The sequence below is a fragment of the Amblyraja radiata genome, chromosome 7 (genome assembly GCF_010909765.2).
Source record: "Amblyraja radiata isolate CabotCenter1 chromosome 7, sAmbRad1.1.pri, whole genome shotgun sequence".
Taxonomy (NCBI): domain Eukaryota; kingdom Metazoa; phylum Chordata; class Chondrichthyes; order Rajiformes; family Rajidae; genus Amblyraja; species Amblyraja radiata.
This window is the reverse complement of record NC_045962.1, coordinates 37,247,188-37,272,983: the sequence shown is the minus strand read 5'-3', so window position 1 is coordinate 37,272,983 and position 25,796 is coordinate 37,247,188. Positions and strand designations below refer to the sequence as shown.

The following is a 25,796-nucleotide window of genomic DNA, read 5'->3' as shown; positions in this document are numbered from 1 at the left end:
ATAAGCTAGGGCACTGTCCCACCGATTCACCTCTGCCCCACGGCAGACATTGGACTTTTTCTCTGGAACTGTTACGCAATTATGCTGTAACACTACACTCTAGTGTTATAGTCTTTGCACTACCTTGTGTGTAGCTTGATTGTACTCATGTATGGTATAATTTGACTGGATAGCATGCAAACAAAAGCTTTTAACTGTACCTTAGTACACATGACATTAACATACCTAAACCATTGAATCATTTTTCAAATTGGGCAAGAAAAATGCACCTAAAGCTAAAAGTCTTAAGATTATGCATTCTTACAATAATCATTGCATGAATCCTCTCTTAGTTTTAGCATTCTATGGTGTTCCATTTCTCTGCTTAGATTTCTTAATTTAAGTTGAGAAATGTATTGATAATTTGTTTTTTCAAATAAAGTAATTTGGTTAAGTGCAGTGACCTCCACAAGCATGCATAAAATGTCTTCTAAAAGTTGTAATTGTATCCACTTCTGTCGCTTGCCCTGGCAGCTTGTTCCAGACACAAACTATCCTCTGAGTGAAAAAGTTGCCCTGAAGTGCCTCTTGAATATCGCACATGTAGAAATCTGCATGGTTTAATGTGATTAGGTGGAGGTGACATAGCTTGATTGTAAATGGGAAACGATGAGGTGGGGTGGAGTAGATCGCATTTTTCAGTGCTTATTTTAAATTAAACGCGCCAGTCATTGAAAAGACAAAACAATACACGTCTATAGGTGACTTAAGAGTTGGACAGCTTTAAGAATAGCCAGAGAAAGCTATAGAAGTGGATACAAATATGGCGCTTAAATTTGGACTACATCTAAAGGGTATAGAGGGATATGAGCCAAATGCAGGCAAATGGAACTCAATAGACTGAATAGAAATGTTCTGTAAAACAGCCACACAACCTGCACGCAGATCTCTACATGCAAAGGAGGCCACAATTGTGCGAGATTCAAGAGGGACCTCATTAGCTATAGAAGCGATAAAAGTGGATGCAATTAAAATACATTTGGACAGATTTATGGACAGGAAGGGTTTAGAGGGCTATGGGCCAAATGCAGGTTAATGGAACTAGCCTAGTATGGCAACGTGGTCAGCATGGATAAGGTGGGCCGAAGGGACTGTTTCTGTGCCGTACAGCTCTGTGACTCTATGCATCTTCAATGTCGAGCATGATTACTGTAACTGTCTTGAGTCCTGTAACATGAGTACTGTCTTTATTTACCAAAAACATTCAAGGAATGAATTGGAGTGTGAGATTGCTGTTAATTTCTGGGCTGGCTGCAGTAAAGACCTACAGTAAATGTCTACACTGACCTGAACCTACAGGCATGGCTCATTTCTTTCACCATTAGCTGCTGGGTGCTCGGTTCTGCTGTCTGTTTCATATTACTATACATCTAAAACGGTTTATTTTCCTTTGAAGTCTTTTCAGCACGTGATCTTGTTTAACACATTTTTCCCAGATGGTGCAAAGAAATTCTGCCCCTCAACTTCTAGGAATGTTACCATTAACTCCTTAACGTCTGGGAATGCTACCTCGGCAAGGCCACCAGCAGAATCCACGACGAGTCTCACCGCGGTCACTTCCTCTTCCCCCCTCTCCCATAAAGTGAGAGGTACAGGTTTAAAAACACACACCTCCAGATTCAGGGACAGTTTCTTTCCAGCTGTTATGAGGCAACTGAACCATCCTTTCACCAACTAGAGAGTGGGCCTGAGCTACCGTGTACCTCATTGGAGATCCTCAGACATAGTCTTTTCTTTAACTGGTTAGCACACAACAAAAGCTTTTCACTGTACCTTGGTACACGTGATAATAAACTAAACTAAACATTAAACATGCGACAATTAATCAACCAAACCGGTGGGTTTGGAGTTACAGATATAGTGGACTAGAAATGCACGGTGGAGTGCCTTCCATAGAAACATAGAAAATAGGTGCAGGAGGAGGCCATTGGTGCCCTTCGAGCCAGCACCGCCATTCATTGTGATCATGGCTGATCGTCCCCTATCAATAACCCGTGCCTGCCTTCTCCCCATATCCCTTGACTCCACTAGCCCCTAGAGCTCTATCTAATTCTCTCTTAAATCCATCCAGTGACTTGGCCTCCACTGCCCTCTGTGGCAGGGAATTCCATAAATTCATAACTCTCTGGGTGAAAAAGTTTTTTCTCACCTCAGTCTTAAATGACCTCCCCTTTATTCTGTGGCCCCTGGTTCTGGACTCGCCCAACATTGGGAACATTTTTCCTGCATCTAGCTTGTCCAGTCCTTTATAATTTTATTATGTTTCTATAAGATCCCCTCATCCTTCTAAACTGCAGTGAATAGAAGCCTAGTCTTTTCAATCTTTCCTCATATGACAGTCCCGCCATCCCAGGGATCAATCTCGTCCTAATGGACATTTGTTGCAATGAGATAGAATGGTGATTTGATGTCTTTGTGTCCTGCTGTACAAGTCCACCACCAATATTCCTACAACTGGTGAACCGGCATATCATTCAATCCGGACAAAATTACGAGAGCGCACTTAAAATCCTCCCCGGACGTCCTGCCGAAAATGTGGTGTCTAGGCCAGGTGAGGCGGCCGATCTCGACCTCACCAGGATCGGCAGGCAATTTTTCCCTCTGTGGCCGGCGCTCTGGAATTCTGGCCCAGTCGGAGCCAGCAGATCCATTCCCATCGCTGACTTCCAAGGCCGACTTTGCAGGCCGGTATCTTGGCTCCCAGTTTGCTCCCACATCCCAAAGACATTCGGTTTGTAGGTTAATTGGCTTCTGTAAATTGTCCCTAGTGTGTAGGATAGTGCTAGTGTATGGGGGATCGCTGGTCAGCATGGACTCGGTGGGCCGAAGTGCCTGGTTCAACTATATATCTCTAAACTAAAGTCCAAAGTCTAAATCTCTTCTATCCTTATCTCACACTCTTTGTCTTTTCATCTCTGGCCTTTATCCAACCATCTGCCTATCAACCGCCGCCCCCTCACACCTGAATACACCTGTCACTTGCCAGGCTTTGACCTGCTCCCAACTTTCTTTTCCAGCTTCCCCCCGCATTCCATCAATCTGAAAAAGGGTCCCGACCCAAAAACGTCACCTATCCACGTTCTCCAGAGCTGCTGCCTGACCCATTGAGTTACTCCAGCACTTTGTGTCTTTTTATTGTTGTAAACCAGCATCTGCAGTTCCTTGTGCAGACATTTTGTTTGCTTGTCTCATTGAGAATTCTTCAGCCCGTGAAAGAGATTGGTGTTGATTGGCCTCTTACAGAACTCTAGGCATAGTGAAGTCCCTATAGCTTCTCTGAAACAACAGTGGTGAAGCATAGTGACTGATTTATTGCCATATATGTTTCTGTGTACACCTCCGCACTTCATATTTCTGTTGCCTTGGAAACTGTTTTTATTCATTAAGACTGTAGCTATTTATAGATGAAAGGGGGATCGTATTGCATTCAATAATAAACAAGCAGAATGGTTTAAAATAAAAACGTGCCTCAAAATTAATTTCAGGATGGTGGTGTTTTTCTTATGTGCGCTGTTGCTCTCCATGGGGAAGATTTAGTTCCTGAACTGTTGCACTACAATATCCACAGGTCCATTTATTTATTTGCTAAAATAATCACTGTTTCGCGCTGTAAACCAATGCTGTCTACTGACCCAGAATGACATCATGATTTATAAATATGTTGACCTTGATATAGAGATGAATGCCTGACCCAGTTAAAATTATTCTTGAACATATACATTTAAAAAAAAACAAGCATCAACAGATTTCAAAATACTTACTTCTTAAATTTTCAGGCGTGCAGTTAACCACTATTCTAACTTCAAATAAGTGTGAGGTGTTATAATTTATGAATTCAACCCAGGGCAGGACCTTCACAGTGAATGGCAGGGCTTTGGGAGTGTCGTAGACCAGAAGGATCTAGGAGTACAGGTACATATTACCCTGAACGTGGTGTCACAAGTAGATGTGGTGGTCAAGAACACTTTCTGGCCTTCATCAGTCAGGGAATTGAGTATAAAAGTTGGGTTGTTATGTTACAAATGTATAAGCTGTTGGTGAGGCCACACTTGAAGCATTGTATTCAGTTCTGGTCACCCTGCCAAAGGAAAAATGTGCAGAGAAGATTTATGAGCATGTTGCCAGTACTCGAGCCTGAGCTATGGGGAGAGGTTGGGTAGGCTAGGATTTTATTCCTTGGAGCGCAGGAGGCTGAGGGGTGATTTTATAGTGTTGAAAATTATGAGGGGAATAGATAGTGCGAATGCACAGTGTATTTTACCCAGGGTAGGGGAATCAAGAATCAGAGGACATATGTTTAAGGTGAGAGGGGGAAAATGTAATTGCAACCTGAGGGGCAACTTTTTCACACAGGTAGGAATATGAAATAAGCTGCCAGAGGAGATAGTTGAGGCTGGTACAATAACAATATGTAAAATACATTTGGACAGGCACATGGATAGGTAAGGAGTAGAGGGAATATGGGCCAAACGTGGAAATTGGGACTACCTTAGATGCTTGGCATGAACAAGTTGGGACTCCATGACTTGAAGACTGGGATGAGTTCAGAATCTAGCAGAGGGGCAAAAGGGAGAAGGAACATGAGGGCAAATTAATGAGGAACATTAATCTAGGCAGCAAAATGGAAGACCATTAGAGTTGCTCCCTTACAGCACCAGAGACCTGGATTTAATCCTGACCACGGGTGCTGTCTGTGTGGAGTTTGCATGTTCTTCCCGTGAACATGTGGATTTCCTCTATGTGCTCCAGTTTCCTCCCACATTCCAAAGACGGCAGTGTGTACGCATGTAATCGCGCCCGACCTTCGCTCGACCGTCTTGGCTCAACGCGACCACGAGCTCGCGTAATATTCGTGCCAAGGACATGTCAGTGGGACAGGCCCTTAACAAAGTTCCTACACATTCTGAGTTGTTTTGAGATCTTTTTTCAACAACTTTTTCTATGTTTAATTTTTTCTGAGTTCCATCACCTTATCTTTCCTTCTGCACTCATTTTGACCTAAATCCATTCCAATTCACTCTCCTATCCAGTCATGTGTAGTTGTCAACATCTATTGTTTCACTCGTCTATTGTTTATTGGCCTTCCAATATTTCACTGGCTCTGTTCTCACTTCACACTTCCTACTTAGTGAGTTAAAATGTTAGAAATTGGGTAAAATGTGAGAAAACATGTTTTCACATGTCTAACTAACAGAGCAAATCGTGTCATAAATCTTCCCGGTAGTATCTGACTCATTTTGGACAAGGTACAGAATGGGTTGATCAGAATGTTACTGGGATTGTAGGGTTGTACTGTGGCTGGTTTCCCGGTACAGGAGTTTCCTTTCTTTTGAACTCAGAATGTTGAATGTTGATTTAGTTGAGGCACTTACACTGATAGATGGGGTGAGATAAAATATTCAGTCTGTTGGGAAAATCCAAAACAAGATGGCAGCATTCTGGAGTGATGAGTGAAATACGATTAACAATCCTTTGTCATAGCGTCATACAGCATAGAATCAAGCCCCTATGGTCCAACTTGTCCCAACTTGTCCATGCTGGCCATGATGCCCCATCTAAGCTTGTCCCATTTGCCTGTGTTTGGCCCATATTCCTCTAAATCTTTCATATCCATGAACCTGACCACATGACTTTTAGTTGTAGTTTAACTTTAGCCTTCTCCTCATGTACCATATTTGCAGTAATACCAAAATTCTCTGGGCCAAAATGTGTGAAGGGGTATTGATCAAAGGTGATGAATGGAGCTGATTTAAAGGAGTGAAGACAGACATTAAATGCAGGGGTAACTCAGCGGGTCAGGCAACATCTCGGAAGAAAATGAATAGGTGACGTTTTGGGTCGGAACCCTTCATCAGACTGCCATCTGCTTTATTGGCCAGTCTGAAGAAGGGTTCCGACCCGAAACGTCACCTATTCATTTTCTCCAGAGACGCTGCCTGGCCCACTGAGTTAATCCAGCATTTTGTGTCTATCTTTGGTATAAACCAGCACCAGCAGTTCCTACCAACACATAATTTAAAGGTGCCATGATTTAACAATTGCAGAACAGAAAGGCACTAAGAACCTCATTTGTGCTCACTAAGAAATAGAAACTTTGAAGAACTTGTTAAAAATGTATTAAGAAACATTTAAGAACCCAAAGTCGTTGAAGATTTTATTCACAATATGTTGGAATCATTTAGATGAGGGAGACATGTAGAGTCTATCTTCAGCAGAACCTTGCATGAGCACGGAGATACACTCTGTGCTAAAGGCCAGAGAAAGTCAAGAAAGATCACCCCGCACAGTACAACACAGACACGTACCATCTCTGCAAAGCTATCGGGGATGCCAAGAGGGTAATCCAAAAGAAGTTGGTGGTTCAACTCAATCAAGTGGATGCCATGCTCCTCCGCCAGATCCCCAACACCATCACGGGCTATGAGCCAAAATCAGGGGCAACCTCTGGAAACAATACATCTCTACCTCATGAGCTCAATTACTTTTACGCTCAATTTAAACTGGCAAAGAAAATGCCACCAAGTAACATTCCCTTTTCCCCTGATGGCTTTTATCAATATTTGGCCACAATGAGAACTTTTATATTGACCCAATTGGCCCATTACGTTCAATTCAATGTGTTTAACGGCGGCACGGTGGTGCAGCAGTAGAGTTGCTGCCTTACCGCGCCAGAGACCTGGGTTTGATCCTGATTACGGGTGCTATCTGTATGGAACTTGCACGTTAGGACCGAGATGAGGAAATCATTTTTTACACAGAGATTGGTGAATCTGTGGAATTCTCTGCCACAGAAGGTAGTTGAGGCCAGTTCATTGGCTATATTTAAGAGGGAGTTAGATGTGGCCCTTGTGGCTAAAGGGATCAGGGGGTATGGAGAGAAAGCAGGGATGGGATACTGAGTTGGATGATCAGCCATGATCATATCAAATGGCGGTGCAGGCTCGAAGGGCCGAATGGCCTACTCCTGCACCTATTTTCTATGTTTCTATGCTTCTATGTTCTCCCTGTGACAGCTTCGGTTTTCTCCGAGCGCTCCGGTTTCCTCCCACACTTCATAGACATACAGGTTTGTGGGCTAATTGGCTTTGGTAAAATTGTCATTAGTGTGTAGGATAGTGTAAGTGTACTGGGATCGTTGGTTGGCTTGGATACGCTAAGCCAAAAGGGCCTGTTTCCATGCTGTATCGCTAAAGTTTTTATGTGTTAGGATTTTATGCAGATTCAATATTTATCTAAAACATTGAGAGTGAAGCACATTTTACTCAGGATTATGTCTTTATTTACAACAATTGTTGGAAAAAGGCGTTGACTATCTGGCCAGCTCTGTTGCCCTGGAAAGTCCATTAATTTGTGTCTGCACGTCTTTTGCGAATGAGTATTAGTGGAAATATTTTTCAATATCCCTTGTTTACATTAGTTTCACTTGCCCACTAAGATCTCCAGCCAGCTAACAAAGTATCTCCAAACAACAGCAGAAAAGGCAGACAGATTTTAGGGAGGGGTCAGATGAGAAATGTTGACTCATCTTAGTTTAGTTTAGAGTTCAGTTCAGAGATACAGCACGGAAACAGCCCCTACAGCCCTCCGAGTCCACGCTGCCCAGCGATCACCCATACACTGGTTCTATACAACACACTAGGGACAATTTGCAGAAGTTAATTAACCCACAAATCCACATGTCTTTGGGATGGGGGATGAAACCGGAGCATTATTACTCCCTACTGTACTCCCTGTACACACATGACTGTGTGGCTAGGTTCAGCTCCAATTCCATCATCAAGTTTACTGGTGACACTGTGGTGGTGGGCGTGATCTCTGATAACGATGAGAAGGTCTACCGGGAGAAGGTGGCTGATCTGGCACTCTGGTGTCAGGACAACAGCCTCCTCTTGAATGTCACAAAAACTAAGGAGCTGATTCTGGACTTTAGAAGGGCACAACATCCTAGGACGTACACGCCACTGGAGATAAATGGGACTACTGTGGATAGGGTGAGCTGCTTTAAGTACCTGGGAGTCCACATCACAGAGGATCTGACATGGACGACACACACTGCCGCACTGGTGAGTAAGGCAAGGCAGTGCCTTTACCACCTCAGACAGCTGAGGAAATTCAGAGTCTCTCTGAGGATCCTTCAGTGCTTCTACTCTGGGGCTGTAGAAAGCATCTTGTCTGGCAACATCACAATCTGGTTTGGGAACAGCTCTGCCCAGGACAGGAAGGCTCTGCAGAGAGTTGTGTGTTCGGCCGAACGTACTATGGGAACTACACTCGCCCCCCCCCTGCAGGACCTATACACCAGGAGGTGCAGATCCAGAGCCAGCAACATTATGGGGAACCCCTACCACCCCAGCAACGGACTGTTCCAGCTGCTACGGTCAGGCAAACGCCTCCGCTGTCATGCTGTGAAAACAGAGAGGATGAGACGGAGTTTCTTCCCACAGGCCATCAGGACTATACACTGTTATCCAACCAGGGACTAGTTTACAGTTGTGTTGTGTCTTTTATAAAAAAATCTTTTCTAACATGTAAATACTGATTCTGTTCTATTCTGTTCAGTAGTTTTTGCACACTCCGCAGGCATTGCCACTTTCATTTCACTGCACATCTTGTATGTGTATGTGACAAATAAAGTTGGCTTGACTTGACATGCAGAGAAAACTCACGCAGTCTCAGGGAGAACGTATAAACTCCGTACAGATAGCACATGAGATCAGGATCAAACTCGGGTCTCTGGTGTTGTAAGGCAGCAACTCTATTACTGCACCACTGTGCATCCTATTCTCCTGTTTCAAGTAATACTCATTCCCTCACTTCCACTCCCTTCCCTGTGCCTTCCCCATTTCTCCCACTATCTTCCCCACCCCCAATCACACTGCACCTTTCCCCTCCTTCATCTCCCATCCTCAAAAACGTAATATCCCTCTCCCTTCCCCACCCCCGACTTTCAGTCTGAAGTAGGGACCCGACCCGAAACATTGTCTGTCCATTCCCTCCACAGATGCTGCCTGACTCACTGAGTTCCTCCAGCACTTAGTGTTTAGCTCAAGATTCCAGTGTCTACAATTCCTTGTCTCTTCAATTCTCAGTCAGTATATTCGAAAGTAGAAATATTCATTTGAATATGGCATAATTGTATGCAAAATGGCTGCAATGTTTCCTACATAAGAGACTGCTCTTCAATGTGTTGGTTTTGAGATATGTAGAAGCTTTCTGAAATTGCAAAATACTATATATAAATGAAAGTGCTTTCCCTTGTAATTGTAGAAAAGTTAGTGTATTCTAGATAGAATTTAAATTAATATCCTATAATAATTATACTTCCTTGCACACAAATTCTATTCAGTAATAAATTATACAATGACCATAAGACATAGGTGCAGAATTAGGCCATTCTGCCCATTGAGTCTACTCTGCCATTCAATTATGGCTGATCTATTTTTCCCTCTGAACTAATCAAGAAGCTCTCAAGCTCGGCCTCCACAGCCATCCGTGGCAATGAATTCCAAGGATTCACCACCCTCTGGCTAAAGACATTCCTCCTCATCTCTTATCTAAAGGTACATCCTTTTTTTCTGAGGTTGTGGTTTGGCCCTAGACTCTCCCATTAGTGGAAACATCTTCTCCACATCCATTCCATCCAACCTGAAATTTTCATTACCTGAAAAACTGTGAAACTACATTCTGATAAGAAGTTTAAACATGGCCATGTAAGCCATCTGAAGAGCAGAGTATTTATTAAAAACTAAATCAGGGTTGTGTGCCCAAGCAAAGTACACAGTAGACACTCAAGTGTAGTGTCATACTCACAAGTACGATGACGTACAGATACAATGAAAATTCTCCTTGCAACAGCATCACACGCACACACATGAGAAACAAACACAGAAATCACATATAAAATTCTAAAAAAAAGAAGACTAGAAACAAATACATTAATGCAAATAAATAAATAAATAAACAGATAGATAAACAAGTTGATAGTATTTGTCCGAGCAGCTTATGAGAAGTTATCGGACAAAATCATGAGAGGAACGGATTGGGTAAATGCAGTCTTTCGCCAAGAGTAGTGAAATCGAGAACCAGAGAATAGGCTTGTGAGGGAAAAGATTTCATAGGAACCTGAGGAGTAACTTTCTTTATACAAACGGTGGTAGGTATATGGAACGAGCTGCCAGAGGAAGTAGTTGAGGCAGGTAGTATCGCAACATTTAAGAAACGTTTGGGTAGGTACAAGGATAGGACAGGTTTTGAGGGATATGAGCCAAGCGCAGGCAGATGGGGCTAGTGTAGATGGTGCATGTTGGTCAGTGTGGACACGTTGGGCCAAAGGGCCTGTTTCCACCCTGCTTGACTATGATTATATTTTCAACTGAAAGAAATGCATTGATTCTGCAGACCCATGCAGATGTCAAGCAAGGGCTGATGGAAGTAAGCAAATTTCCAAAAACATGGATTGATTATGAAATAGTTTTTGGAATAGTTGGCATGTTACTTTGAAATGCTCTGTACACTGAAAAATAACGATGCTAAATAGTTTTCACGAGCCTGAATACATTGCATTAAGTATTCTGGAACAAAAATATGGCCATTAAATTGTACAGAGCTATTATTTGTGGGTCAGTAAGTTTGACCATAGTCCAGGCAATTTGTTGGAAACCTCTATGCATAGAGTTTATCTGTACACAAAGACAGGTGGTTTATTTGCAGTTTCTATTACATAGACAGAGTACTTAATGTGACTGCTTGCTACCATTTAGAATAATGGATGGCTTAAACATTGATTGTTTACCCGAATATAAGCTCTACGTTCAAACAACAGACTCGGTTCCAAGGGCACTCTGCCCTGTTGAAAGGGAAGGTACTTGAGTACTAAAATACTGCCGCTTGTGAACGCTATTATCGATGAAACATTCTGTTCCAGGTAATTTGAAGGAGAACCAGTTTCTCTTTGTAATAAAATATGTTGTGTTTCATCAGAATGTTTATGTTAATTCACAATGCAGAAACCAAATATCTCTCTGCCACTTGCCTCTCTTTCACACTGTAAGTTAAACGGGTGCAAATTAGAGTCATAGAAACGGTGAAACAGGCCCTTCGACCCAACTCATCTATGCTGAAAAGATGCCCCATATACACTAGTTCCATTTTCCTGCATTTGGTCCATATCCCTCTAAACCTTTCCTACCCATGTGCCTGTCTAAATGCCTTTTAAATGGTGTGATTGTTAAGGACTTGCCTCCGCTACCTCCTCTGGCAGCTCGTTCCATATACCCACCCTCTGTGCGAAAAAGTTATCCCTCAGGTTTCTATTAAATTTTTCCCCTTTCACCTTAAAGCTATGTCCTCTGGTTCTTGATTCCCCTACTCTGGGGTAAAGAATCTGTGTTTCAACCTATTTATTCCCCCTCGTGATTTTGTACACCTCTATAAGATCACCCCTCAGCCTCCTGCACTCCAAGGAATTGAATACGTTTATGGAGAGAAGGGTATGAACCTTTCCTATCCATGTCTCTGCCATGTCTCTGCCACCTCATCAACATTACAGTCTGCTGCCATCTTAATCGTTCCCTTGCCGATGATATGAAAATCGGTGGTGTTGATGATAATGAGGAGGATAGACTTGGGTCACAGAATGACATTGATCAGCTGGGGGGTGAAGCAGAACAATGGCTTCAGTTTAAAACTGGAACTTATCAGTTAGTCATAGTGTGGAAACAGGCCCTTCGGCCCAACTTGCCCATGCCAACCAACATGCCTCATCTACACTAGTCCAACCTGCCCATTTTTGGCTTATATCCCTCTAAACCTATCCTATCCATGTCCATGTTTAGGTTTGTGATAGTACCTGCCTCAACTACCTCCTCCGGAAGCTCCTTATGAGAAGCGATTGAATGGACTGGGTTTGTTAAAGGTCAAAGAGGGTGTTTCCGAATAGTGAAAGGCCTGGATAAAGTGGATGTGCAGAGGATGTTCCCACAAGTGGGAGAGTCGAGGACCAGAGGGCACAGCCTCAGAATAAAAGGACCTATCTTTAGAAAGGAGATGAGGAGCAATTTCTTTAGTCAGAGGGTGGCGAATCTGTTTAATTCATTACCACAGAAGGCTGTGGAGGCAAAGTCATTAGGTCATTAACGCAGAGATTGACAGATTCTTGATTAGGAAGGGCTTCAAAGATTATGGAGAGAAGGCAGGAGAATGGGGTTGAGAGGGAAAGATACTGTAGATCAGTCATGATTAAATGGAGGAGTAGACTCGATGGGCTGAATGGCATAATTCTGTTACTATGACTTATGAGCTTATGGACTACTTATAAGAGGTTGCCAACACCTGTTAGAAGAAATGTTTCAAAACCTCCTCTGCCGTGACGGTACCTGATGTACGTGTCCTGGACTCTGTCCCACAACAACCTATTGGGACCAGCCTTGCTGCCTGCCGCTCATGTCCAAAAGGTCAAGTCTGGATCAAAAACATAAATTACAAAGGCCTCCAGAGGCCTACTTCCCTGTCGTCTGATTCTAGATCCTGCAGAGTGATTATAGGGAGTTAATAGGCAAAAGGTTTAAAAAAAAGCTTGGGCTGCACAGTGGCACAGCGGTAGAGTTGCTGCCTCACAGCACCAGAGATCCTGGTTCGATCCTGACTATGGGTGCTTGTTTGTACAGGGTTTATACGTTCTCCCTGTGACCATGTGGGTTTTCTCTGGGTGCTCCGGTTTCCTCCCACACTCCAAAGATGTAGGCAGTTAACTGGCTTGATAACGATTGTTAATTGTCCCTAGAGTGTAGGTTAGTACTAGTGTATGGGTGATCATTGGGCTCGGTGGGCCGAAGTGCCTGTTTCCACAGTGTATCTCTAAAGTCTAAAGGATACATGGTGGTCTTGCTGTCAAGGCAGTGAAGAACATCAATAGCCAACTCCCCATTTCACTATCTACATCTGGGTAGTGGACAACGTACACGGTGACCTCAGACATGCCACGATCATGAACCATGTCGAGAAATCAGACTCCGGTAACCCTAGAGGAGCTTCCCCGTGTCTGTCACAGGGAAAGTCTATGCTAGAGACTTCTTCAACTGCCTCCTCCACTGGACAGAGCTAGTACTGGGCAGCCATGTTACCCTGGTTTATGTCCACCCAGAGGCACCAAGAAGGCAGACCACAGAACAGTAGAGCACAGGAACAGGCCCTTCGGCCCACAATGTCTGTGCCGAACATGATGCCATGACCAACTACCTTTAGAAAGGAGATGAGGAGGAATTTATTTAGCCAGAAGGTGGAGAATTGGTGGAATTGAGATTGAAAGATTCTTGATTAGTAAAGGTGTCTGAGGTTATGGGGAGAAGACATGAGAATGTGTGTTTGAGACGGAAACATAGATTAAAAGACGGAGTAACTTGATGGGCTGAATAGACTAATTCTGCTCCTTTAACATGAATTTAGGAACTCTTATCTGCCTGCATGTGATCTATATCCCTCTATTCCCTGCATATCCATGTGACTATCCAAGATTCCATAAGAGCATGAGACCCTAAGGCATAGGAACATAATTAGGCCATTCGGCCCATCGAGTCTGCTCCACCATTCGATCATGGCTGACTAAAATGTTATCTGATCTGATTGGATAGCATGCAAAACAAAGCTTTTGACTTAACTCAATACACATGACAATAATGAACGTAAATCTTTCAACTGTGTTGAAGTAACTGTCAGAAGGTTATGAAGGACGTAATATGCAAACAAAGATTACCCATATTTACCAGGGAATGTGAGTAAATTATTAGCATTGACCAAAGTTGGGTTCTTTATATTCCAAAGGAATGAAGTATACATCTCATGCCAAAACAGATCTTAGTTGAATAACCAAATATTTGGCAAGTGATACATTTTTATTATATATTTACTTTTTTCCAATTTCCTGCAAATAGGTTTATTTCCTTGCAGTACTAATGAACAAATGAATTTGTGTTTAAAACCGTGAGCTATAAAATGTTAATGTATATCTGGCTTGCCAGATATTGTCTCGCACAGCAGAAGAGCCACTACATTAATCCAAAGTGAAATTTGCGTTCAGTCATTTAGGGTAGTTAAAAAGCTCCTGGATTCATTGCATGCTGCACAAGAGTTTGACAGAGAGAACAATATTAACCATCCTAAAATCACTCCATTATCTTGCTGGCCTTGCACCTTTTTTTCCCCCTTACTTTTCAGAGCAAAAACAGGGGATTTTATTTGGCAGAGTCATGGTGGTGGCACAGTGGCACAGAGGTAGAGTTGGTGCCTCACAGCGCCAGAGACCCAGATTCAATCCTGACTAGGGGTGCTGCCTGTACAGAGTTTGCACATTCTCCCTGTGACCACGTGGGTTTGCTCCGGGTGCTCTGGTTTCCTTCCACATTCCATTGACATGCAGGATTGTAGGTTAATTGGGTTCTGTAAATTGTCCCTATGTGTGTAGGATTGAACTTGTGTACGGGTGATCGATGGTTGGCATGGACTTGGTAGGCCGAAGGGCCCATTTCCACGCTGTATTTCAAAACTAAACTAAACTTTGGGAGTCAATGACAAGTGTTATTTGTCAGCCAGGATGGCAAGCCCAGGGATTTCCTGCCAGCCTCATAGAATCATAGTCATACAGCACGGAAACAGGCCCTTCGGCCCAACCAATCCAAGATGCCCCATCCATGCTTGTCCTATCTGCCCATGTTTGGTGCATATCCTTCTAAACCTTTCCTATCCATGTGCCTGTCCAAAAATATTTTAAATGTTATTATGGTACTGGTCTTAACTACCTCTTCTGGCAGCTCATTCCATATTCCCACCACCCTCTGAGTGAATAAACCCACCCTCTCTGTAACGCACTGGAAAAGCAAAACTTAGCTCAAAGAGACTTCTTCTTGCGTATGGCATGCACAGCCTAAAGTTGAAGGTTAACTTGTTCTATTTGTTCTTGTTTATGCACAGCGGGTTAATTGCACTAGTCGAAACAGGGTGGACCACTTGAAGGTTGTAATCTCCCACCCTCTCAAAGAGACCAAAATAAAGTGAGCCAAACTTTCTTTGTGGGACCAGGAGGAGTGGAGTTGATATACTGCCTTTGGGCTGTGAAAACCTACACTACACTCTACCAGCTTTTCTACTCAGATCACATAGGTAGTCAGCTGACTATTTAACTGAAGCCAGATGTTTCAATATTCCCAGACTGCATTGCCGCTCTGTTACTTTATAACTTTGCCAAAAGGCAACCTCGCAAACCAGTCTGAACAAAAACATTTAAGTGAATGTTCTCTTTTTGTAATAAAACTTCCAGGAATTAAGTGTAAGAAGTGTAATAATATAATATTAAGAAAGAAGTGCAATAAATACACTGGCAATACACATAAATACACAAATAAATCCGTGGTGTCACAGTGTCGCAGCGGGTAGAGCTGCTGCTTTATAGCACCAGAGACCCGGGTTCACTCCTGATTATGGGTGCTGTCTGTACATAGTTTGTATGTTCTCCCCGTGACTGCATATATTTTCTCTGGGTGTTCCGTTATCCTCCGACACTCCAAAGACGTACAGGTTTGGAGGTTAATTGGCTTCGGTAAAATTGTTAGATATCCCTCGTGTGTAGGATAGTGCTAGTGTATGGGGTGATCGCTGGTCGGTGCAGACCCGGTGGGCCAACGGGCCTGTTTCCGCACTGTATCTCTAAACTAAACTAAAAGCTAAACTAGGTATAATAAATACATTTTCAAGATGGGGAGTCAAGAGTGTTTTATTGTCATATGTCCTGAAACGGAACAGTGATATTCTTACTTGCGGCAGGACAACAGATATGTAAACTTATACACTGTAAAACCCGGTAAACAACTAAAAACAAGTTTGGTATATCTATTAAAAAAATTCTACTGGCTAATTTTCTCCGTTTTACGAAAAGGTTAAATAGCATTAAAAGTAGGCACATTAAAAACTGTTGACCTTGGCGATGCAAATGCTACTGTGGATGTTGGATGATTAAACGCAGGAAAGGTTTCTGATTCTCCCCCTGGGAAACACTGGGCTAAGATGCAATGAAACTCACACACATTTATGCCTTCTTTTCTGGAGAGTTTTGCTGCACAACAACAATAAAAGCCAGCAGAGCAATGATCATAAAATAAAATACCTTCTATTATAGGCCAAGAATAATCATCTCCAAACACTGAGAAATTAGTTGCCCTTCACATTTTCAAGTTGCTCATTGATCTTAGATGTTGCCCTTCGATTACAAAACCAAATTCCATTTCTACAACCATCATTTACCATCGGACTTGTGCTGGGCAGTAAATAAAGTTTGTGCATTTCATAGACATAGAAACATAGAAAATAAGTGCAGGAGTATTCCATTCGGCCCTTCGAGCCTGCACCGCCATTCAATATGAACATGGCTGATCATCCAACTCAGTATCCCATCCCTGCCTTCTCTCCATACCCCCAGCAATTCCTGTTGAGAGTTAGCATTGTCTGACTGTTATAGAGTCATAGAGCTGTATAGCATGGAAACAGGCCATTCGGCCCACCTTGTCCATGCTGACCAAGTCGGCATACTGGGCTAGTCCCATTTACTATTGGACATTTGGTTCGTTGTACTTTCCCATGGAATCAATTTTATTTTAAGATGCTGAGAGGAAATAAAATTGACTCATCAAAGCAAAAAACATGTGTTTTTTAAATTCACTTACCTAAATCCTGGGCATTCAGGGTATAAGAATAATTATCCAAAACTTTTATTCTGACTCCAGGTGCATAAAGCCCATTCTCATTTCCAAATTAATTTTTATTACAAATTGTGTTTTAAGAGTCCAAGAAAGATTCTGCACCTTGCATTAAAATCTGCACTAATGTGATTATACCACTTTTAACCATTTACCACATTGATGCTCTCTGAATACAGCTGAGGTGAACATGGAATATAAGACAGTACAGCACAACAAGAGGCCCTTCGGCCCACAATGTCTGTGCCGAACATGAGGCCATGTTAAACTAATCTCCTCTGCCTGCACATGATCCATCCCCTTCTATTCCTTGCATACCCATGTGCCTATCTATAGACTTTTAAACACCACTATCATTTCTGCCTCCACTACCACCGCTGGCAGAGCGTTCCAGGCACCCACCACCCTCTGTGTAAAAAACCTGCCCGCACATCTCCTTTAAGCTTTGCCCCCTTTCACCTTCTTCTTCTTGCGTATGGCGAGCACAGCCTAAAGTTGTAGGACAGCTTGTTCTATTGGATCTTATTCGATTGTGCACGCCGGGTTGATTGCATTCGTCGAAACAGGGCAAACCACGTGAAGGTTGCAATCTTCCACCCCCACGTCACCCCACCTTTCACCTTAAAGCTATTTCATCTGGTCTTTGACATATACTGTATTCCCAGGGAAAATAGTTCTGACTGTCTACTCTATCGATGCCTCTCATCATTTTATATACTTGTATCAGGTCTCCCCTCAACCTCCGAAGATCCAGAAAAAACAATCCAAGTCTGTCCAACCTCTCCTTATTTCTCAAACCCTCTAATCCAGACGACATTCTGCAAAACCTCTTCTGCACCCTCTCCAAAGCCTCCACACCTTTTCTGTAATGGGGCGACCAGAACTGCACGCAATACTCCAAATGCGGTCTAAGTCAAGTCTTATACAGCTGCATCATGAGTTCCTGCCTCTTATACTCAATTTGGTGAATATCCCATGTCTGCAGGTACATCAGGCATCGGTGAAATTACATATGTTTCCTCCTATCTTGTCTTCTTCACAAGGCTGTAACTTTAGTAAATAAATTGCAAAAGGAATCCTGGGACTAAACAAACAGAAACCATGGTCACATACATTGGGTCCCTGGATTTGACCATAGAAGAGATGTAGGACTGTCGGATAAAGCCTACATCTTAATTATTTTTCTTACCACAATTCCACCAAAATCTCACTTGCCTGTGTCAGAGGAAGGGAAAAGAGCAGGCTGACTGGAAGGGTGGGAGACATGTGTGTGGTTTGGGGTAGATTGGGGCAAGGGAAAGAGAGGGGATGGGGAGAGACTCATTCCTACCCTTTGAACTGCTTCAATGTGTTAAAAGTGCTTAGAAAATTCAAGTGAAAAATACATTCATGAGCTCCAGTGAGTCTCAATCAGAAATGATCGAAACCCAGGACAAAGCACCAAGGAGATGCTGAGTTCAATTTCCACCACAGCCACTAGGGAGGTAGCATTCAGTTAAATAAACAGAGCAAAAGGACAAGTTTAGTCATTGTGACGATATAACTAAGGATTGCTGTAGAAAGCCAAGTGTTTCACAAGAGGCCTGGGAAGAAAATATATTATCTTGGTCAATTCTGGCACATTTGACTCAGCACTGTCTTATCTTCTAACAACACAAGAAGCCGGGGAATGGCCCCTTCCGATAGCAGGGTGACCAAAACTGAACACAATACTCCAAGTGCAGCCTCTCCAATGTCCTGTTCCACTGTAATGATAATGGCCCAACTTCTATACTCAAGTTCCTGACTGATGATGGCCAGCGTGCCATGTTACAGCATGAACCATTCTGATATGTGCTGCAGCAACTCGTCAAGGCAAGGACAACCGTATTAGGCAAGAACTAGGGAGAGTAAATTGAGAGCAGTTGTTATTTGGTAAGTCCACAGCTGATCAGAGTTCAACACCGGCATGTTCCAGTAAGGAGGAAGGGCAAGGATGGCACGTTCAGGGAACCTTGGATTACCAGAGTGGTAGTACGGGTGGGTGTCAGGGGCTAGGGGGAGAAGGCAGGAGAATGGGGTTGAGAAGGAAAGATAGATCAGCCATGATTGAATGGTGGAGTAGACTCAATGGGCTGAATGGCCTCATTTTGCTCCTTCTGAACATGAAATTTAATCAAAAAGAAAAGGGAAGCATGTGTCCGTCAGTCAGGGCCTTTGAAGGAAACAAAACAAGCAGTAAAGAGCTCAAGCAGGGAATTGGAAGGGCTAAAAGGAGCCAAAATATCTACCAAAATACTGTCAGCATATCTCCTGTCTCACCAGAGGTCCAAAAACTCTCGACCACTGCTGCACGACTACTAAAGACACTCCATCTGCCGCCCACACTTTGGTAAATCTGATCCCCTGGCTGAGCCTCTACTCCCTGCTTACAACAGAAACTGAAGCAGGAGGATCCGGTTCAGAAGGTTGTACTGGGCTGATTTGAGGAAACAGATGAGATCTTTCTCTACTGCCTTGAGTGGATGGACTGATCCACATTCAGGGACTTGGCAGCCAACCTGAATGAGTACTCCACCATCATTACAGACTTCCTTTGTCCATGTGTAGAGGAATGCTTGCCAAAGAAGTCAATCTGAAGTGAATGAAGAAGGGTCTCAACCTGAAACTTCACCTATCCATGTCTCCAGTGATGCCACAAGACCTGTTGAGTTACTCCAGCACTTTGTGTCCTTTTTTGTAAACCAGGATCTGCAGTTCCTTGTGCCACAAAGTTAATCCGGGTATTTCCCAATAGACACCATGGAGGAACCAAGAGGATTACTCCCTCATGAAGACCAAGCCTGAGGTGTTCCTGACCTGTCCTCCAATAAGCTGGAAATGAATTCTCCATCTTCCAATCTATCTCTACTTCAACGTTGCACTTTTTTTTTAATTGACACGTTCTCTGTAGCTGTGACACTATATTCTGTTGGTGTTGAACTCTGATCAGCTGGTGCTACCAGATGTACCCATGTACGGCACAATTTAACAGGATAGTACGTAAAACTGAGTGTAACACAGTACCTTGGAAATAAACAAATAATATTAAGTGTTGGACCCCCTTATTCATCTATCAAGGTCATAGTCATAGTCATACAGCATGGAAATAGAGCCTAACTCCTCCATACTGACCCACATGCCCGATCTAAGCTAGTCCCATATAAATCTAAACCTTTCCAGTCCACAAAGTAGCTTGTGTTATTTTTCCAATGAAAAGCCCCTCTCAGTTTTATCTACTTAAAACTTACGAGGCCTACCCCCACCTCTCATCCAGCCTTCTCCCCCCCCCACCCTTCCCCACGACAAACAGTCTGAAGAAGGGTTGACCGGAAATGTCGCCTATCCATGATTTCCAGAGATGCTGTCTGGCCCGATAAGTTGCTCCCGCACTTTGTGCTCTACACAAGATTCCAGTTTCTGCTGGTCCTTGTTTCTATCTCACACTATTTTGTACCGCATTGGTTGAAGAAGCTAAAATGTATCATTCCAGGTCTCGAGGCCAGAGTTATAGGGAGAGGTTGAGCAGGCTTATGGGCCTGTCCCACTTAGGCGATTTTTCAGGCGACTGAACCGGCAACTGGAACGGCGACTGTCAGAGTGGAACACACACACGTCACTGCCTTCACCAGCCCGTTACGCAGGCGGGGGACATGGCAAGCGGGGGGAGCGCTGTCTGAGTGAAATTCACACGGTGCAAAGCCAATGTGATACAGACACACAGCGCGATGAACAGAAAGGTTGGCGCTGTAATTAAGACGGCTAAAGCACAGTGTACGGTAAGTGCTTTAAAAGAGGGGGGGAGAATGGGGGGAGAAGGGGGGGGAGAGGGGGGGAGAAGGAGTGCAGACAACTTTTAAGAAGCCAGAGATACACAGCTGTGAAGCTCGGCGGACATTTAACATTACCGTTCGGTTATCCTTGATTCTGAAAACTACTGCTTACGTTTTGTTTCCCCAATGAGCCAATTCACCGGTCAGCAACGGCTACAACCTACGAGAAATCTTCGAGAACCTTCGACCTCCTGGCAACCCACTAGGACCTCCTGGCGACCCACCTACGCCACGAGAATTCTCGCTACTCTCCATGGCGGCTTCATTCTGGTCGCCGCTAATTTATCAACGTTGAAAAATTTGCGGAGACCATAATGAGGCCACGACTAGTTCCCAGAATGCAGGAACTCCTCACGACCATGAAGGCGACTCCCCGGCAACCGCCCGCGAACATGTGGCGACCATGTGGCGACCATGTGGCGACTGCATTTGCCTAAAAAGTCACTTAAGTGGGACAGGCCAATTAGGCTTTATACCTTGAGGAGTTGTAGGATGAGAGACGATCTTACAGAGCTGTATAAGATCATGAGAGGGATAGAAAGGGTAAACGCACAGAGTCTTACCCATAGGGGATTTAAAAGCCAGACGATATAGGTTTAAGGTGATTGGGGGGAGATTTAATAGGAACCTGAGGGGCAACTTTGTTACACAAAAGGTGGTAGCTTTGTGGAACGAGCTGCCAGAGGAGATAGTTGAGGCAGATACGACCACAATGCTTAAAAGAGATTTGGACAGGTACATGGATAGGATATGTTGACATGGATATGGGCCAAATGCTAGCTGGTGGGTCTAGTGTAGATGGGGCATGTTGGTCAGTGTAAGCAAGTTGGGCCAAAGAGCTGTACGACTTTATGACTCAGTATTAAGTAACACAGGCTCACTGGTTGGATGAGTAAATCCTGCCTGTAAGAAATGCATATGCTATATAAGTTCTTATCCCAACGACCAAGAAAGCACACCAATGTCGCTACTTCCTCAGAGGGCTCGGGAATTTCGACATGTCCCCAACAACTCTCACCAATTTCTACAGAAGCGCCATAGAAGGCATTTTAACGGGATGCAACACAGCTTGGTTTGGGAAAAGCTCCATCCAACACCACAGAAAATTGCAGCAAATTGTGGATGCAGCCCAGACAATCATACAAAACGACATCCCTTCCAAGTCAAGTCAAGTTTATTCGTCACATACACATACGAGATGTGCAGTGAAATGAAAGTGACAATGCTCGCGGACTTTGTGCAAAAAGACAAACAAACAAACAACCAATCTATAAACTATAAACACCATCATAAACACACACATATTCTTTTACATATTAAATGCATTTATACCACAGGCTGCCTCAGCAAGGCCAGCAGCATAATCAATTTCAAGTCGCACTCTGGCTACTCCCACTTCTCCCTTCTCCCATTGGGAAAAAGATATAGAAGTGTGGAAACGCATACAACCAGATTCAGGGACAGTTTCTTCCCAGCTGTTATCAGGCAACTGAATAATCCTACCACAACTAGTAGTCCTGAACTACTATTTACCTCATTGGTGACCCTCGGACTATCTTTGATTGGACTTTACTGGCTTTATCTTGCATTAAATGTTATTCCCTTATCATGAATCTGTGAATCTATTGATAGTAATCATGTATTGTCTTTCCCCAGACTGGTTAGCATGCAACAAAAGCTTGTCACTATACCTCGGTTCACGTGAAAATAAACTGAACTAAACTAAACTAAAACTTGATGTCTGGATGAAATTCAATAGCCCGTGGTTTGCGGAGAGTTTATACATGCTGCCAGCCAAGCATGGGATCTGCTTATGGCATGAGTCATGCTACTCACATGGGGTTTGAGGCAATTGCAATTCTAACATGGTTCCGTCATTATTTAACTTTTTATTTTATTGAAGTACTACACAATTTGCTCCTATTGGTTTCAGGGTTAGGGTGAGATTTTGTCTTGTTTAAACACAGTTGTATTCGAAAAATTCATTGCCAAATGTCTTAGACAAAAACGTCTGTTTTGACAGAAAAAAGACACAAAGTACTTGAATAACTCAGCGGGTCAGGCAGCATCTCGGGAAAACATGGATAAGTGGCGTTTCAGGTCGGGACACTTCTTCAGACTGATTATCACAGGGGGGAGAAAGCTGAGAAAAGAGGTGGGGGGGGTGTGGACAAAGTCTGGTGAGTGATAGGTGGATACAGGTGAGAGTGGTGATTGGCAGATGGATGGAGTAAGTGACAAAGGCTGAAGGTGAAAGGAAGACAAAAGGGTGTTAGATAAGGAGAGAAGAGGAGTGTTTAGTTTATGAAACATGTAGGAAGGAACTGCAGATGCTTGTTTAGACCGAAGGTAGACACAGGTTAGGGGGAGAAAGGGGGAGAAATCAATACACATCTGAGTGGAGCATAGGGAAGCGAGGGGGGAAGAGAGGGAGTTTGGGAGGGGGGGGGACAGGTTAAGTGATTATCTAGAATTGGAGAATTCAATGTTCATATCGTTGGATTGTAAACTACCCAAGCGGAATATGAGGTGTTGTTTCCCCAGCTTACGCATGTCCTCACTTTAGCAATGGAGTCTGTTTGAAATCTCTTACTAACCAGATCAAAGAAATTAGTAACATTATTTTACCAGCAAAAATGTAAAAACATAACATTTGTCTTTGTAACTGTCCATTGAAGAATTTGGTTACACCTGTAGTAACTGAACACCATTTCTGAGACACATCAGGTGAAAATCTCTTGAATTGGGATATTGCTAAATATTGATTTTTACTAGACCTCAATTAAAATGAAGCAAGTTTATTAATTCACGTTAGTTCTGACAAACAGACCTGGACTTTGCTCTGTTTGTACAGATGCTATCACACCAGCTGTGTCTTTCCAAAATGTTCTATTTCCTTTTCAGATTTCCAGCACCTGCCAAGTTTAGATTTTCATTTTGTATTCCTGTCTGCTTCTTCTATTTTACAAACACATTCTGAAATGACACACTTAAATATTATCCAAAGTGCTGGAATAACTCAGTGGGTCAAGTAACATCGCTGGAGAGTATGGAGAACTGAGACCATTATCTGAAGAAGGGTCCCGACCTGAAACATCATTTATCCATGTTCTCCAGAGATACTGCCTGACCCGCTGAGTTACCCCAGCACTTTGTCTTTTTTTTGTAAACCAGAAACTACATCTTAAGTATTGCCCATTTGCCCTTAAGAAAATAATTCAGTTCAAAGAATATTACCTTCATGCTATTCGTTGGAGTTCCCGTCTTCTCAAATAACATTTTTAAGTCGCCCAGTGGGATAGAAAATCTCTCAATTCTCCGAGCAGCTTGGAAGTCTTCCTTAACAACTTCAGTGTAGGCTGATTCAGTTTCTTGTGTGTTTATGTGTGAAACTAAAATGTTGTTTCTCTGTGTTTCGCTGAATGTCATTCTGGTGTCCAGATCACTTTCCATTCTTGTAGAAGTAATGGGTTCAGTCAGTGAGGATGTCCTTGGTAACGTTACCACACAGACTCTGAGCCTGGCACTCGGATTACACTGAGGGAACGGAGGCAGAGGCTGGTAGGTACTGTTCGTTGGTGTAGAAAGCCCTTCAGTCCCTGCCTAGAAGCCTTCTATCGAAAGCTACTTGCTCAAGGGGAACTACGGTTGTCTGGAAGGAGGCTGATGTGAAGTCTCGCTGCTGTGAACATTCCTTGAGAACGATGCAATTGGCTCACAAGACCCACCTCTTGTTCACAGGGCTCAGTGAACCCTTTTTCATTTGGCCCTCCGCCAGGCCCTGAGCTTTTTACAAATCAGAAGATTTTTAAAAAATGTTAAAACATTTGGCAGACAATTGAAACCTCATTGGAGAAATATGTGTTTATAAAATATATCTCATTCATCGTTAAACCACAACTGCGCAGAAACATGACCCGAGTTTGAATTCCCTGTCATGTGAAAGCCGTCAATAATTTTTCCCTCTTTTGCTTCAAGAGCACAGAGAAAACTCCCTGTGAACGGGAAACCAGATCAGGAAGAGAGTGAGTCCCACCACTTCCTTGTGTGGAATAATGCCACGTAACAGTACTGCTTGGAAACCAATTTTATGTCAAGTAAATTTTCGGGAAAATGGGCGCAGCCTTGCCTTGGCATTAGTCCATTTAAAAATAACACTTAATAAATAAACCACCAGTTGCTTTACAAATTGGCACTTCTCACCTTCTCAGGTCTGAAAAAGTCTGCAACCTTTTAGAATTTACAATAAATGCAGAGCTTTTCTCTCTGTGCATTAAGTTACAGGGAAAAGACAGATCAGGTATACACACAGCCCCTTGCCAATTCATTGCTGCCTTTAACGTGCACTTTGAGTAATGTGTTGGCCGTGTACTAATCCAATTGAATGAAAATGGGAAAAAAAGGAGCTATCCAAATACAAACCAGTTGTGGTACAAGAAAATAGTTTTGCATCTGCAGCTTATTCAGCCCAGTGTCAATCGATGAATGATTCCACACATCACTACTCCTCATTCTGCCAGCTCAACAAATAACCCTGGGAGAGGAAGGTGTCTCAGAAGAGTTGTTTTGCATTAGCTTAGCTTTTAGATTAAGCGTGGAAACAGGCCCTTCGGCTCACCGAGTCCATACCAGCAATCACCTGTACAATAGTTCTATGTTATCCCAGTTTCGCATCCCACACACTCGGGGCAATTTACGGAAACCAATTAATCTACAAACTCGCACGTTTTAGGGATGTGGGATGAAGCCGGAACAGCCAGAGAAAACCCACGTGGTCACATAGCAATAGAGAAATATAGAGGTAGAGATATTCCGTAGAGACAGCACCCTCCACCGATATAAATATTATTTTTAATATAGACACTGCAAAATTAACCTTTTATTATATTCTTTAACTATTCAATGATAGCCTTCATTGTTGTATTTCAGAGACTACATTATGCAATATGAATATCATCTTCTTATAATAATTGTAATACATGATTTTTCACACATTCTGCAAAGTTCTGAACACACAAATTTAAAAGCTGTAATATGCAATGCCGAGTTTATTTAATTTGACTGTAAACAATAACTGCAACACTCTATATAAATCTGTTAAACACTGCTTTTATTTTCTTACCAATGGTTCTTTTGTTGTTGTAGCAATATCTGGTTCAACAGT

The 25,796-nt window shown here is 43.0% G+C and overlaps 1 protein-coding gene across 1 annotated transcript in view; it reads right to left on the bottom strand.

Moving 5' to 3' along the window:
- The window catches only part of xirp2 (xin actin binding repeat containing 2), a 105,267-nt gene extending 80,616 nt beyond the window's left edge, over positions 1-24,651 (bottom strand). The window contains exon 1 of the mRNA XM_033024199.1: positions 23,870-24,651. Coding sequence (XP_032880090.1) covers positions 23,870-24,085 — 216 coding nt within the window. The 5' untranslated portion in view covers positions 24,086-24,651. The remainder of the gene's footprint in view (positions 1-23,869) is intronic.
- Positions 24,652-25,796: the final 1,145 nt, after the last annotated feature.